This window comes from Ornithorhynchus anatinus, chromosome 5 (genome assembly GCF_004115215.2).
Source record: "Ornithorhynchus anatinus isolate Pmale09 chromosome 5, mOrnAna1.pri.v4, whole genome shotgun sequence".
In the NCBI taxonomy this organism is placed as follows: Eukaryota; Metazoa; Chordata; class Mammalia; order Monotremata; family Ornithorhynchidae; genus Ornithorhynchus; species Ornithorhynchus anatinus.
The window spans coordinates 21690864-21708167 of record NC_041732.1 but is presented as its reverse complement, the minus strand read 5'-3'; the positions used below and the strand labels follow the sequence as shown (position 1 = coordinate 21708167).

The window sequence follows — 17304 nt, the reverse complement described above, 5'->3', positions numbered from 1 at the left end:
CGCGGTCCCGGAACGCCCTCCCTCCTCACCTCCGCCAAACTGATTCTCTTTCCCTCTTCAAAACCCTACTTAAAACTCACCTCCTCCAAGAGGCCTTCCCAGACTGAGCTCCTCTTCTCCCTCTACTCCCTCTGCCATCCCCCCTTTACCTCTCCGCAGCTAAACCCTCTTTTTCCCCTTTTCCCTCTGCTCCTCCACCTCTCCCTCCCCATCCCCACAGCACTGTAGTCGTCTGCTCAACTGTATATATTTTCATTACCCTATTTATTTTGTTAATGAATTGTACATCGCCTTGATTCTATTTAGTTGCCATTGTTTTTACGAGATGTTCTTCCCCTCGACTCTATTTATTGCCATTGTTCTTGTCTGTCCATCTCCCCCGATTAGACTGTAAGCCCGTCAAACGGCAGGGACTGTCTTTATCTGTTGGCAACTTGTTCATCCCAAGCGCTTAGTACAATGCTCTGCACATAGTAAGCGCTCAATAAATACTATTGAATGAATGAACAAAAGAAGGGAGAGGTGCACTGTCAAAAGCAGCTGCGATGTGGAGGAAGATGTTAACATCTCAAGAAGCAGCACAGCCCAGTGGGAAGAGCACAGACCTGGGAGTCAGAGGACCTGGGTTCTAATCTCAATCTACCACTTGCCTGCTGTGTGACCTTGGACAAGTCACTTCAATTCTTTGGGAGGCGGTTTCGTCAACTGTAAAAGCGGGATTCAATACTGTTCTCTCTCCTTCATAGACTGAGCCCCATGTGGGATAGGTACTGTGTCCAAACTGATTAACTTGTATCTACCCCAGGGCTTATAACAGTGCATGACACATAAGCGCTTAACAAATACCATAATTATTCATTACTATAAGATTAGGACAGAGTGGAGTTCATGAGATTTGACAAGAAGGAGGTCATTGGTGACCTTCAAGAGAGCGGTCTCAGTGCAATGAAGCAGGTGAAAACCAGATTGTAGAGGGTCAAAAAGGGAGCAGTGAGGCCTAGTGGAAAGAACAAGGGCTTGGGAGTCAGAAAATCTGAGTTCCAATTACATTTCTGCCATCTGTATGCTATGTGACCTTGGGCAAGTTACTTAACTTCTCTGTGCCTCAATTCCCTCATCTGTAAAATGGGAATGAAGACTGTTAGTCCCATGTGGATCATGGATTGTGTCCAATCTTATCGGCTTGTATCTACCTTAGCAGTTAGTACAGTGCCTGGCACATAGCAAGTGCTTAACAAATACTGTTGGGGAAAAAGAAAGGGAAGTTGGAGGAGAGGAAGGAAAGACACTAAGTATATATATAAAACATTACAGTAGTTTGGACAATGAAAGGAGGAGGGGGATAGGGCAATGGTAGTGGGATCTAAAGAAGATTTCATTTTTTAGAAGAGGAGAAACATGAGAGATTGAACATGGCAATCAGAGAGGGAAGAAGAATAATGCTTTATATAAATTCCACTGATTGATTGATTGATTGGTTGCAAGAGTAGTTTTGGAGAGAGAGAAGAGGTGGGGATGGAGGCACATGGAGGGAGTTGTTTTTGAAAGCAGATGGGAGATTTCGAGACACGGCCGAGAAGGACGAAAGAGTGGACGTCGGAGCAGGAGGGAATTTACGCCTGACGGTTTCGATTTTTGTCAACAGAGTAACTGTTGTGACTCAGGAGTCCCATAATTTGTGACTTCTGTGCAGAGCGACCAGAGGAGAGAGGGGGCTCCTTCATTTACCCAGGAGATCTTCAGCATTTCAGTGCTCTCCATAAAAATTAAAACCTGCTCAATATCTCCGCTCTGCAAACAGAGGGGCAGAGGCGGGAGGTCTATTAGCTCGCCCCAGACCTTCCTACCGCAACTGCAGAGAGGGATCTCCGTATGGTCTTTTTCTCCAGCCATCTGAACATAAAAATCCTCGTTTGGGATAATGTCTTCAGTGCAAGCTCTCTGTGGGCAGGGAATGTGTCTACCAACTCTTTCGTACTCTCCGAAAAGTTGCTCTGCACACAGAGAGCGCTCAATAAATACCACTTATGGACTGATTTGGATTTTGGAAAGGATGCTGCACTGACGAGAGAACAGAATCATGAGGAGTACTGTACTGAGTGTCTTGCAAGGGGAATCTCTTTCTCCATCTTGTTAAAGGAGGAATGATCTAGTTGGCAGCCTGCTCCTTCCTCTAAGAGAGCTAACAAGGCAGGTCAAGATTGGAGCTGGAATTAACATTAAGCAGCAGCTTTCGTTTGGTATTGGCTGGGCTGGCCCAATACACAGGCTACCCAATGGAGCAAAACACGTACGAGCCAAAAAGGATTGGTTTCAGACTGCTGGCAGGGCCAAGACGTCCCGTCCACCCCCGCCACCACCCACTCTTAGACATGGATTTCATTGGGGCAATCGTGCTTGCTGAAAGTCGCTCTCCCGGCAGGACAAGCGAAGCACAGGCCGAGGCAGAGCCCCGCGGTGGGCCATGGTCCAGGGCTGGAACGGGTTGGGGCACTGAGCCCCTGACAGCTAGGACGGGTCCGGCCTCTGAGTCTGGGGGCGGGGAGGGCTGAGTGGCTATGCCCAAGGGCCAAACTTCTGGAGCCGGCTGGCTGAGCTCTGAGACTGGGCCGGCCTAAGGGGCGAGTCCGAGGGACGGGAGAGGCTAAGATGCCAAGCATCAGTGAGTCGCCCAAGTCAGGGTGAAGCTGAGGCCAGGGCCAGCCGAAGGCTAGTAGGTGGGCACGCCCATTGGACCTTCGGCTCTTTAAGGACCTGGAAGTGGAGGGCAGTGGAGGAGGGCATCTTCCGAGCCCCCGCGGGAAGCAGGGTAGCTTAGAGGAAAGAGCCCAGGCCTGCGAGGTGGAGGACCTGGATTCGAGTACCGGCTCTGCCACTTGCCTTGGCAAATCACTTAACATTTCTGTGCCCAAGTTTTCTCATCTGTAAAATGGGCATTCACTATCCATCCCCTCCCCCTTAGGCTGTGAGAATAATGTTGGGCACGGGTGTCCAATCAACCAATGGCATTTATCGAGCACTTACTGTGCTCAGAGTGTCGTACTAAACGCTTGATTAGCCGACCTTGATGTCCGATCTTGTACCTACCCCAGCATTTAGGACAGTGTCTGGCACATAGAAAGTGCTGCTACTAAAATCATCTCTCTTCCATGAAGTCTTCCCTGATTAACCTCTCATCTCGTCACCTTCTTCCATCTCCCTTCTGCATCGCCAACACACTTTGGGTCCGTCCCCCCATGCACTTTGATACACCCCCCAACCCGAAAGCACTTAAATCCTTATACTTTGCTGTGTCTCCTATCTATGATTTATTTTAATGTCTGTCTCCTCCACTAGATTGTAGGCTCCTTTAGGGCAGGGATCATGTCTATCAACTCTGCTGTACTCTCTTAAGCCCTTAGGATGGCTTTCTGATTTATTGAGCTCCTTGAAGGCAGGGACTGCATTGTTCATTTCTACTGCCCATTCCCAAGTGTCAAAGACAGTGCCCGGTCAACTGTAGGCTTCCAGGACATTGCTATGGATGAGGAAAGCTGAGAGGAAGAGAGACACGCTGTAGTTCGCTAGATCGTGCTGAGGAGATGGACAGAGAGGTGGGGAAGGAAGGAAGGATGAAAGAGAACAAGATGGAAGACATGAGCGGGGACAAAGACATAAAGTCCTGCGGATGGTTCCTAGGCACCATCCTGACTCCTGTTCAAATACAATTCCATTAGAAGAGTGTACATGACACCATTCATTTAGAAGTGTGTACATTCTGAGACAGGAATGCCACCATTGATGGTATTTATGGAGCGCTTATTGTGTGGTAAACCCTGGTCTAAACACTAGGGCGGATACAAAATAATCAGATTGTGTGACACATCTTGCCCTAGTGGATAGAACATGGGCCTATGAGTCAAAAGGACCTGGTTTTAATCCCGGCTCTACCACTTCTCTGGGCCTCAGTTACCTCATCTGTAAAATGGGGATTACAACTGTGAGCCCCATATGGGCTATGGACTATCCAATTTGATTAGCTTGTGTCTGGCCCAGTACTTAGTCCAGTGCCTGGCGCACAGTAAGAGCTGACAGCGTTAAAAAAAAGTTTGGACATGATCTCCCAATCTAAGGGAGCAGAAGCCTTTAGACCAGTATGACTGTTTAGATTGATCCATTTCATGCATAAATTAGTGCAATGTTCTTTACTTCTTGGGCTGTCTCCTGAATAATAGGCCCATGGTTTCTGTTGAATCCAGAGGAAAGCCAGTTGAACTGAAGCCAGAGAACCACAAGACAACTCAAACACTCATGCTTGGTCTCTGTCAAGTTTGGTTTTTAAAAGTCTGGGAGTTGGAGGACCTTGATTCTAATCCCAGCTCCACCACTTTCCTGCTGTGTGACTAGCAAGTTTCAATATTTCTTTGGGCCTCAGTTTCTTCACCTGTAAAATGGAGATTCAGTACCTGTCCTCCCTCCTACTTAGACTGCGAGTCCCACGTGGGACCTAACTTGTATCTATCCCAGCACTTAGTGCAGTCCTTGGCATATAGTAAGAGCTTAACAAATACCACTATTATGATTATTGTTATTGAAGGCCTATCAACATGGCTCTCTACAATTTGCTTTATTCACCCCAGCGCTTAGTACAGTGCTTTGCACATAGTAAGCACTTACCAAATATCATACCTAACTACCTAGGTAAGTTCCTGATGAGTTCTGGTGTCTGCATAATCAATCACATTGTACTTCCAAGGCTGCCTTATCAATTTTTAATATCTTACCTCAGGCCTCCAAGTCAATACATCTACAACATTGACAAAGAAATGCAACCATTTCAGAAGATGAGGTGAAAGAGTCAGAGTGATGAATATTTTATAGAGGAAAGGTCAAAGCCTTAGCAGACAGCATGAACTATAAACATAGATGAAGGGAAAAAAAGAGGCTTGAGTTAATCTGATTTGAAATGCTTTTGTGGCCAAAGGGATATTAAGAAATGTAATTTATTTCTCCCCATTATCAATGAAACACTTCAAAGGTTTTAAACTCCTCTCAAAAAATTTGGAGACAGAGACCACGTTGGATGGAGGTGGAGAGAGCGAGAGAAAGAGAAACAAGAATGAACTTGTCATTATCTGGATTAATCTTTCTCCTCAACCTGCTTGCAGAACAATTCTGCATATTACAAGACAAAACAAAGATGCAAACATTTTCCTGCATTCTTCATAGTAGTATTTAATAAGTGCTTATGGGGTGCAGAGCCCTGTACTAAGTGCTGGGAGAGAACACACAGATGGGAATCAGACATGGTCCCTGTCCCCCGGGGGCCTCACAATCTAAGACTGACAAGGCTTGAGAAGATGGCCCCCAATTCATTATTAAAATGAACTGTGAATTATTGAGTGCTAGAAAAAGCACAGTCCTCTCCCAGGCCAGAAGCACACAATCCATGTAGCACATTCCCAATCCAAAGACCCGTCTGGGATATGAATTGATCTGAAAGGGGGTACCACCAATAGGAGGAAAGGCCAGATGGGCGGGCAGGGGAGGTGGGGAAGGGAAAGGCTAGTTGTGTGAGGCTGGAGGGAGAAAGAGGGGAAGAACTGAGCCTCTGCCTTCTCGGAAGCGATTGGGAATTGAAATTTAATGATAAAAGGTTCTCCCGACATCCATAAGGCCGAAGAACTATGAACAGAGAAGCAGAGTGGCCTAGCGGATAGAGCCTGGGCTTGGGAGTCAGAAGGACTTAGTTTCTAATCCCAGTTCCACCAGTTGTCTGCTGTGTGACTTTTCAGCAAGTCGCTTCACTTCTCTGTGCCTCAATTCCCTCATCTGTAAAATGGGGATTAAGACTGTGAGCCCCATATGGATATGGACTGTGTTCAAACTGATTAGCTCATACTTACCCCAGCACTTAGTACAGTGCCTGGCACAAAAAAAAAACAAACAATTCAGACATTACTGTCATGACAGTTGCTAGGAAGGCAGGCTCTTTGGCTAACAGGCAGTGAAAGGTATGTGCTAATTAATATCCATGTACTATTTCCATTAGGGAGATGTACCAGGCTAGTGAACTGTTGGGGGGAGGAGAAAGATGGAGTGCTGAAACCATGGGAGAGGGGGGAAACAGGTCAGCCCAAGGGGAAGTCTTGGATTTCTGTCATTTTGTCCCCAAGCTGCAGACTGAAAAGGGCTTAAAGAAAAGTGCTCAGAGGGAGAGGTGTACTGTTCACTGCAACTAACTAGCTGTGGGCTCCGGTTACATTCTACATGGAAATCCACCTACCAGTCTCAGGTATCTGTCAGGTTCTCCAGCAACAATAATATCAAACTCTTTCCAATGATCCAAGCCAGCAGCTGGTTTGTGAAGACAAGCATGAGTCTCTTGAGCAGCAGGGATACAGCATGTCTACTGTGCCTTGGATCGAGCCCCTCGACTTCTCAAAACTCTGCAGGGGTTCTGCACTGCCCTCTGCATCAACTTAAAACATCGGATCTTAGACTCGCTCTCCTGCACGTCGACTGCGTCAACTGGAGTGATCTGTTTTAACCACGCAAATCTCCCGGTGGTGTCTGTCTTATGCTCACTTTGTCTGTCCTCTCATTTCTCAACCACTCCTCTTGCCTCGAATCAATCAATGGCATTTACCGAGTGCTTACTGTGTGTAGAGCAATCAGTCAATCCATCAGTGGTATTTCTTGAGTGCTTACTATATGTAGAGCACTGTATTAAGCACTTTGGAGAGTACAATACAACAGAGTTGGCAGACACTTTCCGGGCCCACAAGGAGCTTTCGTTCTAGAGGGAGAGGCAGACCTTAATAAATTACAGATATATTAAGTGCTTGTGAGTATGACATAATTCTTCCTGCTCTTCTTCCCCAAACTGGCTCTCTCCCCATCTTCAAAACCCTGTTTAAGATTCACCTCTTCTAGGAAGTTTTTCCAACCTACCTCCACTTGGTTTCAGTTCCAACACTTCAGTAACCAACCAATTTGTCCTAGGTCCTCCCTACCGCCTCTGCCTGAGGGTGGTGGGGTTTTTAGCTGTAGCTGAACAAGAGGAAATCACATTACGACACTTTGACACTTTAGTGTGATCCCCCAGAGGTTGCAAAACTCCCTAAAGCCTATGACTTGAACTTCTACCTCTGTAACTCCAGTAAATAATAACTTAGATATTATTAACGACTGTTCGTAGAACGAACATATTCAAGAAAAGAAACTCAAAGACAAAAGCATTAAAATGGAGATGTGGTACAATTCCACAGGGTAGTCGAAGCAAATGAGCTCTTCATCAGTCCCAGTCGTTTTGTAGAAGAAAATCCTCAGAGCCATGTCGCAGCTTTGATGGTGCCTATGTTGTCCCTCCCTTGGGGAGTGACCTTGTCTCCAAATGCCTTGCTCACATGCAGAAGCCCAGGGCACACCTGACTTCCTCTCTCCTCTTTCCGTCAGGCCCGACCCAAAGTAAAACAAGAATGTGGCCCGGGGTCTCTCTCCAAATCTCCTCCAATATTGCTGAGCAGCTTGGCTCCGCGTTAGAGGCTGAGAGGATTGCTGCTCCGTGGCAGCCTCTGACACAGTGGGGCTCCACGCGGAGCACCCCGGAACCTCCAAAATGGCACAGTGGTAGCAGTTCCATCAGCACAGAATAGGCACTGGGGACGATGAGCGCTTAGCTCTGCGACCAGGAGGGTAATCGTCAGAAGAAGGCTCCTCCGGGTTTTTCCAAGTGCCAATGTCAGACATGGACTACTGGGCCAGAAGAACCATTGGTCCACTTACAGTACCAGCACCTTTTATAAAGTTTGGGAGGAAGAGGGGAAAGTTAATGGTGACAGCCGAGGGACCTGACCCATGAGGATAGGTGCTCAGATCAACCAGCAAGTGATTCCGCCAAGCATCGTGCTTGGCACTGCTGGAGACCAAACCGTAGGGTGGATAGGCCCCTGACCTGACCCAGGAATGGCTTCTCTTGCATTCTAATATCTTTCCCTTCCTTCATGAAGACAACAGGTATTGAGGACTAGGACCTGCCTGCATTAGATCATTCTGACCTTTCCAGCGTACTCATTATTAGGTTACCTTCATAAAACGCTCTGAAAAGCTCAAGGCAGCTAAGAGGTTCCGAGCCCTTTTAAATTCAAGAACATTTATGGACATTACACTCCAAAAAAAGAGAAACTATTGGGCAAACACTGACTCATTTTTAATGGGTAGGGGGATATGTAAAATCCCATTTAGCCTAACTCCTCCTCCTCTCCCTCCTATCAGCAAATGGTTCGCTAATAACTTCCATTTCCATATGAAAAGTGCCATATGAAAGTAGGTTTTTGCATTTGCTTCAAGAAAATTAAAAGTAAGCATTTAAGAATGCCTTCCTGCATACACCCTGGGAGAGAAGACAAGTGAAGAATGCAAACTGATACATATTTTTACTTTAGTTCACAGCCCATTATGACTGGTTTTTCATTAATGCATGGTTTTGAAAAACAGCAACAGCTTTCTAGTGAATGAGCTAATCAGCCTTATACCTGGAAAAGCAAGATCGTTCACACACAGATAATTTCTCCCTCACTAGTCTTCCCTTTCCTGTTTTTCAAGGTGATGCCTTTGACAGTGATAGCCACCTGCATGGAGGAAGGGTTGCGGGGGGAGGGGAGAGAGAATGGGGACAATACTTGCAGTGCCTGGCCTTATTGACTTTGGCATCAGATTCAGTCAGTCCAGGGCCCAAAATAAATCTCCTGTGATCTTGGCTCCAGGGGAGGAGCCAAGGCACACATTTCTCTCTATATCAGAGATTTCCTCCCCGAGCTTTGAAAATCAGTGGGCAAATGAGATGACCCTGACTGGCTTGGGACAAACATTAACCAGAGTGCACTGCATGGGGAGGGAGCCAAGAAGTCAATGTTCCTCACTGTGGCTCTGCCACTGTCTCTGGCCTTGAGGAAGTTCATTCTCCATCTCCTCTAATCTGAAACCTCCTTGTTGGGCAGAGAACATGTCTAGCAACTCTGCTGTGCTCTACATTCCCAAGCACTTAATGCAGTGCTCTGCACAGAGTAAGTGCTCAGTAAATATCACTGGCTGGCTGACATCTCCAAATTGGGAAAAATACTATGTACCCCTTCCTGTATTTTGGAGATGTACTACCTGAAAGTTCTTGGGCAAACTGCTCTACAGGTGTGGGAAAATCTTGTTGGAAATTGCCGGAATTGTAACCACCCCCAAAGGTTTGTAAAAAGGGGAGTCAGTTTTGGATATATTCCGCATGGAAACAGGTTCTCAGTCTCGGGGGAGTTGGCAGTTTGACTGCTCAATCATGCCTCAAAGGCTTAAGCTACAGCAAACAGCTGTTCTTGAAGACATCTCCAGCGCACAGTGTAGGTAGATTCCCACAAGAAGATTACCACCTAGTCTCAAACCTGGCCCCCAAAGATGCTCAATGCTCATTGGCCAGTATCTCTGAGGCCCTCTCTGGATGCGATTCTTTGGACCCTAATTGTTGAAGAGCCTAAGGATGTTCTTTGGATGGGGATGTGAGCCAAGAAAATTGAGGCATACTCTGTTTCAGATAGCATCGCCATACCAATCAATCAATCACTGGTATTTATTGAGTGCTTACTGGGTCAAGAGCACTGTATTATGGGCTTGGGAGAATACAACATAAGTGAATTGGTAAACATGATCTCTCCCCAAGGAGAAGAACATCTAGATGGGGAGACGGACATTAAAATAAATGAGAAAGGAAATATCAAAGTATAGGGATATGTACTATACGGATATGCAGATAGTGGGGTGAATATCAAGTGTTTAAGGGGTACAAATCCAAATGCCTAGATGATGCAGAGGGAGTATGAGTAGAGGAAATGAGGATTTAGGGAAGGGCTCTTGGAGATGTGATTTTTAGGAGGGTTTTGAGGGTGGGGAGAGAGGTGCTCTGTCATATACCAAAGGGTAGGGAGCTCCAGGCCAGAGGAGGAATACAGACAAGGAGGCAGAGGCAAGATAGACAAAGCTCGAGATACAAAGTGTGGATTGGTGTTAGAGGAGCGTATTGTACAGGCTGGGTTGTAGTAGGAGATCCGCAAAGTAAGCTTAGGAGGGAGAGAACTGAGGGCTTTAAATTCAATGGTAAGGATTTTGTTTGATGCAAAGGTGGATGGGCAACAACTGAGGATCAGCATGACCTCATGGAAAGAGCTTGGGCCTGAGAGTCAGGGGACCTGGGATCTAATCCTGCTTCTGCCACTTGCCTTCTGTGTGACCATGGGCAAATGATTTAACTTTTCTAGGCCTCAGTTTCCTCATCTCCCTCTTACTTAGATTGGGAGCCCCATGTGGGACAGAGACTGAGGACTTGCCTAAGCCCTCTTTTCCTTTTCTTCCACTCCCGTCTGCGTCACTCTGACTTGCTTCCTTTATTCATCCCCGCTTCCAGTCCCAGAGCACTTATGTACATATCTGTAATTTACTTATTTATATTTATGTCTGTTTCCTGCTCTGGACTGTAAGTTCATTGTGAGCAGGGACTGTATCTGTCATATTGTTGTTCTGTACTCTCCCAAGGGCCTAGTTCTGTGCTCTGCACACAGTAAGTGCTCAATAAATATTTGACTGTGTCTAACCTGATTAACTTATATCTACCCTAGCATTTAGAACAGTACTTGATATAAATAAGCACTTAACAGATATCAAGCAACAATAATATTAATAACTGAAGGTTTTTGAGGATTCGGGAGACATGACCTGAACTATTTTTTAGAAAAATGATCCGGGAAGTGAAGTATGAACTGGAGTGGGGAAGAGACAGGAGGCAGGGAGGTCAGCGAGGAAGCTGATGCTACCGTCACGGCAGCATGTTAATCAATCAATCAATGATATTTATGAAAGGTTTACTATATGCAGAGGACTGTTCTAAGCGCTTGGGAGAGTTTACTACTACAGAGTTGGTCGACCCATTCCTGTCCCACAGTGAGCTTACAGTCTAGAGATGAGCTTACGGTCCGGAGGATATGACAAGAGCTTGGTTCACTGTGGTAGCAAATTGGAAGAAGAGGAAAAAACAGATTCTAGGGATGCTGTGAAGGGAGAACTGAGAGAATCTGATGACAGACTGAATCGGGTGAAAGAGAATCAGAGAGCTGAGTAGAGGAAAATGCCACGGTTATGGACTTGTAAGACAGGGAGAGTGATGGTGCTGTCTAAAGTGAAGGAAAAGCCAAGGTGGTTGAAAGATTCATGAGTTGACGATTATGCCACGATTATGGGCTTGGGAGACAGAGAGGATGGCAGCGTTGTCTACAATGATGGGAAAGTCAGGGTGACTGAATGAGAGTGGATCCTGCCATGGTTTCGGACTTGGGAGAAAGGGAGGATGGCTTGGGGTTGTCTACTGAGAAGGGAAAGTCAGGGTGAGGGGAGCGGGTGGTTGGGCAGGTGAAGGTCAACGCCACCCCGCATCATCCAGGGCTAATTTCAGTTGCCAGTCCTTATGCCAATGTGCCGCGGGAAAGGGAAGAAATGGTGGCCCTTAATGCTTTGTGTTTTTAAGAGAGGAAAGAAAGAAGGAGAAATCCTTAAAAAGAGAGTGTCCTAATCAGCTTCCTATACACTCAGAACAATTAGTAACCTCATGCAATGTTTCCCTGGAGTTTGGGCACCAGCAGCTTCCCAACAGCCTCCTCTAATTAGTCATGAGTGAATACTTTGTTGGAAATCTGCATTGATCTGCATATCAATTTGCAGAGCGTTAAATACATTTGTTTCTGAGGCTTTTCTTTGGAAAGGGGAGTCACGTGGGTGGAAGGAAGCTGGGTTTCTTCAGCCCCCCCCTGCTCTCCCTTGCAAGTAAGATGAGGTGGGGACTTGAGCGAGTGCTCAAAATGTTAGCACTGTGGGTGTTCTGGCTCTGGATCATTTCTGTGGTAGGAGAGGAGGCAACAGGCCCCATGTTCAACAGGAAACACTTGACACTCGGCCCAAGTCAGGCTGCTGTGTAAATCCAGGCTCCAATTTCCCAGATATATGCTCTGCTCAGCATTGGAAGTCCGAATTCTTGCCCATCTCCCAACCCAGATCTGACTAGCCTTGCCAGTTCTGAGAGTCATTCCACTAGGCACTTGTCTTACGTCCCATAGAGCAGAGTCCCATAGTCTCAATGACACCGCTGACATTAGATCAATCGATCAATCGTATTTATCGAGCGCTTACCGTGCGCAGAACACTGTACTAAGTGCTTGGGAGAGTACAACATAGCTGAGATAGTAGACAAGCTCCCTGCTCAAAATGATCTTACAGTCTAGGGGGATAGATGGTAAGAATAACTGTGCTATTTGTTCAGCACTTGTCTAGTCCTGTAGTAATAATAATTGTGGCATTTATTAAGTGCTTATTATGCACCGGGCACTGTACTAAGCACTGGGGTGGATACAAGCAAATCAGGTCAGACACATCCCTGTCCCACATGGGGTTCATGGTCTCAATCCCCCTTTCACAGATGAGGTAACTGAGGCACAGGGAAATCAAGTGACTTGCCCAAGGCCACACCGCAATCAAGTGGCAGAGCCAGGATCAGAATCCATGACCTTCTGACTCCCAGGCCCATGCTCTATCCACGACGCTACTGTGCCAAGCACTTTAGCTGGGGAGCAGGGGTAGATACAAGACAATCAGGTCAGACCGTTACCGTCCCACACAGGGCTCGCAGTCAAAGTAGGAAGGAGAACGGGTATTGAATAATTCCTGGCTCTATCGCTCCCCGGAAGTCATTTTGGAGGGTGAAGGTCCTGGAGTCTCTCCATGAGAAGACAAGGCCTGGAACTAAGGTGCTGAGTGCAGGGACTGACCATGAACCTCTAACCCTGATGTTCTAGGGGCACAGAAATCCCACAGGCAGAAAGCGTGGACTGAAAGAAAAACGGGCTAGCTTAATCAGATATAAGTTTCGCCTGAGTGGGAACTGCAAGTAAAAGAAACAGCTCTGACCATAGTGCATAGTGAAACCAGTAATTGGCGATCTCTACATTGTGATCTGTCGATGCTTCGGGAGAAAGAAACCCCCGAGAGGGGCTATTATTTCTGAGAAGGAACCACCGACACAAGCCCGTGCACATATACACAATCTCTTTCCCTCTCGGAATCTCATGGTCAGCTCGCTGACTTCCTCGTACCAGTCCTAGCGGCCCTGGAGAGCTTGAGTCTTGTCCCTCAAAACTAATTTTCTAGAGGAATATTTTCACCATTTACTTTGCTAAGCATTAGCGGAGGGAATCCTGTAGAGACAAGGCAGAGGCCAATGTGTATTCAGTTGGCTGTTCAAACATGTGCTTTAAATATACACTCTCCAAAAAGAGAAGGCACAGAGGTCTGGAGCCAGAAGCACTGTCTGAATTTTTTTTGACCCAACTGCTCAACTCCTCCTGCTTTCTGCCGGAGAGAAAATTAACGAGGCTGCCATCGGCAGAAACAGATTAAGAAAATCTTCCAGGAATGAAACCATCCCATAAGCCAATTACAAAGCCATAAGGGCATCGAGGCAACATGCTCACATCTTCTTTCACCGCACGGGAAAGTAGAAAATAGCCCTCATTGCCCAGCTGACTGCTTTGGGGCTTAACCACCAGGCTATTCTCATTCTCCATGCCTCCGATTCCTGACAGCCAGGAAATACAAAATAGGGAGACACAGGGCCAGAATAGAAGTTTGGCCCTTGGGAAAGGAGCCTTCTAGCACTTCTTTTCTAAGCTATTTTCACTGCTCACTTCCTGAAACCTTGACATGGCAGTGAGAGTTTAGGCTGCCTTGCTTTCTGAACTTTTCTTTGTCTTGTTACAGTTGGGAGAAGCAGCATGGCCTAATGGATAGAGTATGGACCTGGGAGGCAGGAGATCTGAGTTCTAATCCCGCCTCTGGCCACTTATCTGTGTGACCTTGGACAAATCACTTCACCTCATCTGTGAAATGACAATACTGTGAGCCCCATATGGAACATAGACTGTGTCTTACCTGATTACCTTGTACCTAATGCCACCACTTAGTACAGTGCCTGGCACATTGTAAGCACTTAACAAATACCATTAAAAAAAAAAAAGGTCACAGAGGAGAGAAGCCAAGTGCGTACTGCCTCTGGGGCTGCTGGGATCCACAGTGCTTTCACTTGTTCCGGTCTCTCACCACAATGTCACCGCTTCTGAGCTGAGGTGGGGGTGAGCAGGGGAGCGTGGCCAGAGGCGTGGGAAGCTGGAAGGGTCTTCAAAACTCTCTGAAATGTGACGCTGGAAGGGCCCCCAAAATTCTCTGGAATGCGCTGGTGGTTCCCAGGGCTTAGCCTTGGAGCAACTGCAGCTCTCCTTAAACCTCACGCTCCCATTGCGAAACAACATGAGAGCATTTCCTCTTGGCCCCGCCACAGAAGCTGGTCACAGTTTGATGGGCTACCAACCCTTCCTGAATTGAAAGAAATGCCTTTATTAACTAATGGAGGAAGTGTGATGCATTCTCCCATAAAATAGCTGGCCAACACTTATCAAGCCCCTGCTTTCTCCTCATTAAAATACGTCTCCGCTCAATATTTATGATGGCTTCACCTGAAGGGAAATGGAAATGGGACATTTGACAAATGGCTCGAAACCTGGCAGGGTTTTACTGCGGCTTCTCAAAGTATTGCCGGGTGCCTTTCGGGAAGGGTCATTCTGGATTCTCTCATTCCCAAGGCACTGACCTCCCCCATCCTACTACCGAAACGGCCCTCGGTGAATGAATAAACCCTTTCCTGATGGGACTTCTACTACCATGCCATGGCAGAGGACTGGGCTGTGAAAATGTTTATCTGTCACATCCAGCTCATTGCGGCCCTCTCACCCAACAGGATCAGAGCAGATATCACCAAAAGGGCCCTCAACTTAACATGGTCGCCTGATCGGCGGGCCATATTCACTCATTTAAATACAAAACACGACCCTTTGTGGCAGGAAAAAGCCAAACAGTTTAACAACAGAGGACGACGGTCAACTCACTCTTTGGTCAGCAGAGGACAGGATTTGAGCAGGAAGCGGGAGAGCCCCGAGTCCTGGAAATAGAGGTCCGGCGGGGCCGTTGGGCTCTTCAGATTCAGGCAGCGGACGATCACGTAGAGGACAGCAGCAACAGCCGCTAGCTTCACCCCATCGAACACGGCAGGCAGCTCGGTGGTCTCCAGCACTTGATCCATCTTGCCCCTGAAGGAGATAAGGGAGACGAGTACAAGAGTGGATGAGAACAAATGTAGAGTTCCCAGCCTGTCGGGGAGGAGATCTGCTTCCATTCCCGTGACGGGAGCATGGGGGCTGGGGCGGGAGGGTGGGGGAGAATTTCTAGTGACTAAGAGTAGTGCCAGCGAGGCAATACGAGACCATCGCCCCCGCAGAAGAATCAGAGCTTGGCCAAAGCACAGTTGGAATTCCAAGAGCCTCAACCACCTGCTCTGCAGTCAGCTTTCCCAACAGCCCTGAGTTCTGCCGGATGAGCCATGAAGGGGTTTTTTTCTCCTGAGCACGCCCCGGACGTCATCGCCTGGGCAGCTGTCCCGCCAGGAACATTACAAGCGCATTTTAGAGAAGGTGAACACATCTAGAAGGGTAGCAGGCAGAAGGAGCAATTTGGTTCTCACTCACAGTCGGCAAAATACAAACACTTCTCACCCCAAATGCATGGATGTGTACACTTCCATTTTCCCAGCTACACTGCCATTTGCAAAGGCTGAATTCAGTCAATCAATCAATCAATCAATCGTATTTATCAAGCAGAGGGCTGTACTAAGTGCTTGGGGGAGTACAATGTAAGAGACATATTCCCCAAAACGCAGCAAATCCTCCGTTTCCCAGAGGAACCGGAGAAACAGGCTGAGGAAATTCATTCCCTGGTCATTTCCTCTACCGGTGGTTCTTCTTGCTCTTTTGGGAGATGTTCAGACTCCCTGGGTCATTTTGTGTCCTAACTCTGGGATTTGAGAAGGTAGGGTGAAGCTGAGGCGGGTTTTTCTGGAAGTGGAGGACAAGGGGGAAGGCACTCTCCATCAAAAGACACTGGTGACTGGTGTCTGTGAATCTGGGCCAACAGGTAGCCTGCCATTTTGTCCCCTTAAGTGTCTGTCCTCCTCCTCTACTAGACTGTGAGCCCAACTATGGGCCAAAGACTGGGTCTGAATCACTATTCTTTTCAGTGCTTCCTACCGGGAGTGGCATATTGTAAGCATTAATCAAGGCTATTAATGATTGGTAGAATGAAACCCGAGAGCTAGGAGACCATAAAAACAGAAGCCTGCAACCCTGCCATTAGTAATCCCTCAACAACCTGGTTTTCTGAAGCGGTGTTTGCCCTATCTGAAAAGATGACATCTTTCTTCCTGGTGGTCAGAAAGAAAAGAATGTCACGCCATACCCGAGGACTGCAGGGGAAGAAAGCCCACCCACCGGTCGGCCAACAGAGGGAGGGAGTCTGGCATGACTCAGAGCTGAAGCAGTTAGGTCCCTGGGTTTAGTGACCTTCTCTATCAGTCTAGGTCTAGGGGAGAGTTCATCCTTTCAAAGAACTGATGATGAGAACACTGGGTAATGAACAGGAGGATGTAGGATTTCAAGATTTCAATACCACGCTGTTCCAGATAGAAATCGGGTTGCAGCAACAATAATACATGTGAGTTTCCCTCAAAAAAGAGAAGTAGCATGGCCTAGTGCAAAGGACACGGGCCTGGAAGTCAGAAGGACTTGGGTTCTAATCCTGGCTCTGCCATTTGTCTGCTGTGTGACCTTGAACAAATCACTTCACTTCTTTGGTCCTCAGTTCCCTCATCTGTAAAATGGGGATTAAGACTCTGAACCCCATTTGGGACATAGACTGTGTCCATCCTAATTAGCTTGTATCTACCCCAGTGCTTAGTACAATGCCTGGCACATTGTAAGCACTTAAATATCATAAAAACAAAGAAACAAACCAAAAACAAGATGTGTTTTCACTCAGAGGCTTCCAGAACAGCCAGGAAAATCAGTCAAAACAACTAAACAAATAGTCTTGGGGCAGAACTGAATTGGCAAGGTAAAAGCTGTCAACTATATTCAGAATACAAGCCTTGTTCAACCCTCCTGAATGGAGACTCTCAGGATGTCTTTCTGTCTGCAAATCAAATCTTAACTCCCTCCCAATGATTGGAGAATAATACAAGAGACTCTCCTTCTGTTCCAAACCTCTCCATCTGAAGTGAGGTTCAAAGAGCAGCATAGTCTAGAGGAAAGGGCAAGGTCCTGGGAGTCAGACGATCTGGGTTCTAATCTTGGCTCCACC

The 17304-nt window shown here is 47.0% G+C and overlaps 1 protein-coding gene across 1 annotated transcript in view; it reads right to left on the bottom strand.

The window, feature by feature from the left end:
- The window catches only part of ABHD2 (abhydrolase domain containing 2, acylglycerol lipase), a 109978-nt gene that overhangs the window by 63938 nt on the left and 28736 nt on the right, over nucleotides 1-17304 (bottom strand). Inside the window, exon 3 of the mRNA XM_029064839.2 lies at nucleotides 15003-15203. Coding sequence (XP_028920672.1) covers nucleotides 15003-15196 — 194 coding nt within the window. The 5' untranslated portion in view covers nucleotides 15197-15203. The remainder of the gene's footprint in view (nucleotides 1-15002; nucleotides 15204-17304) is intronic.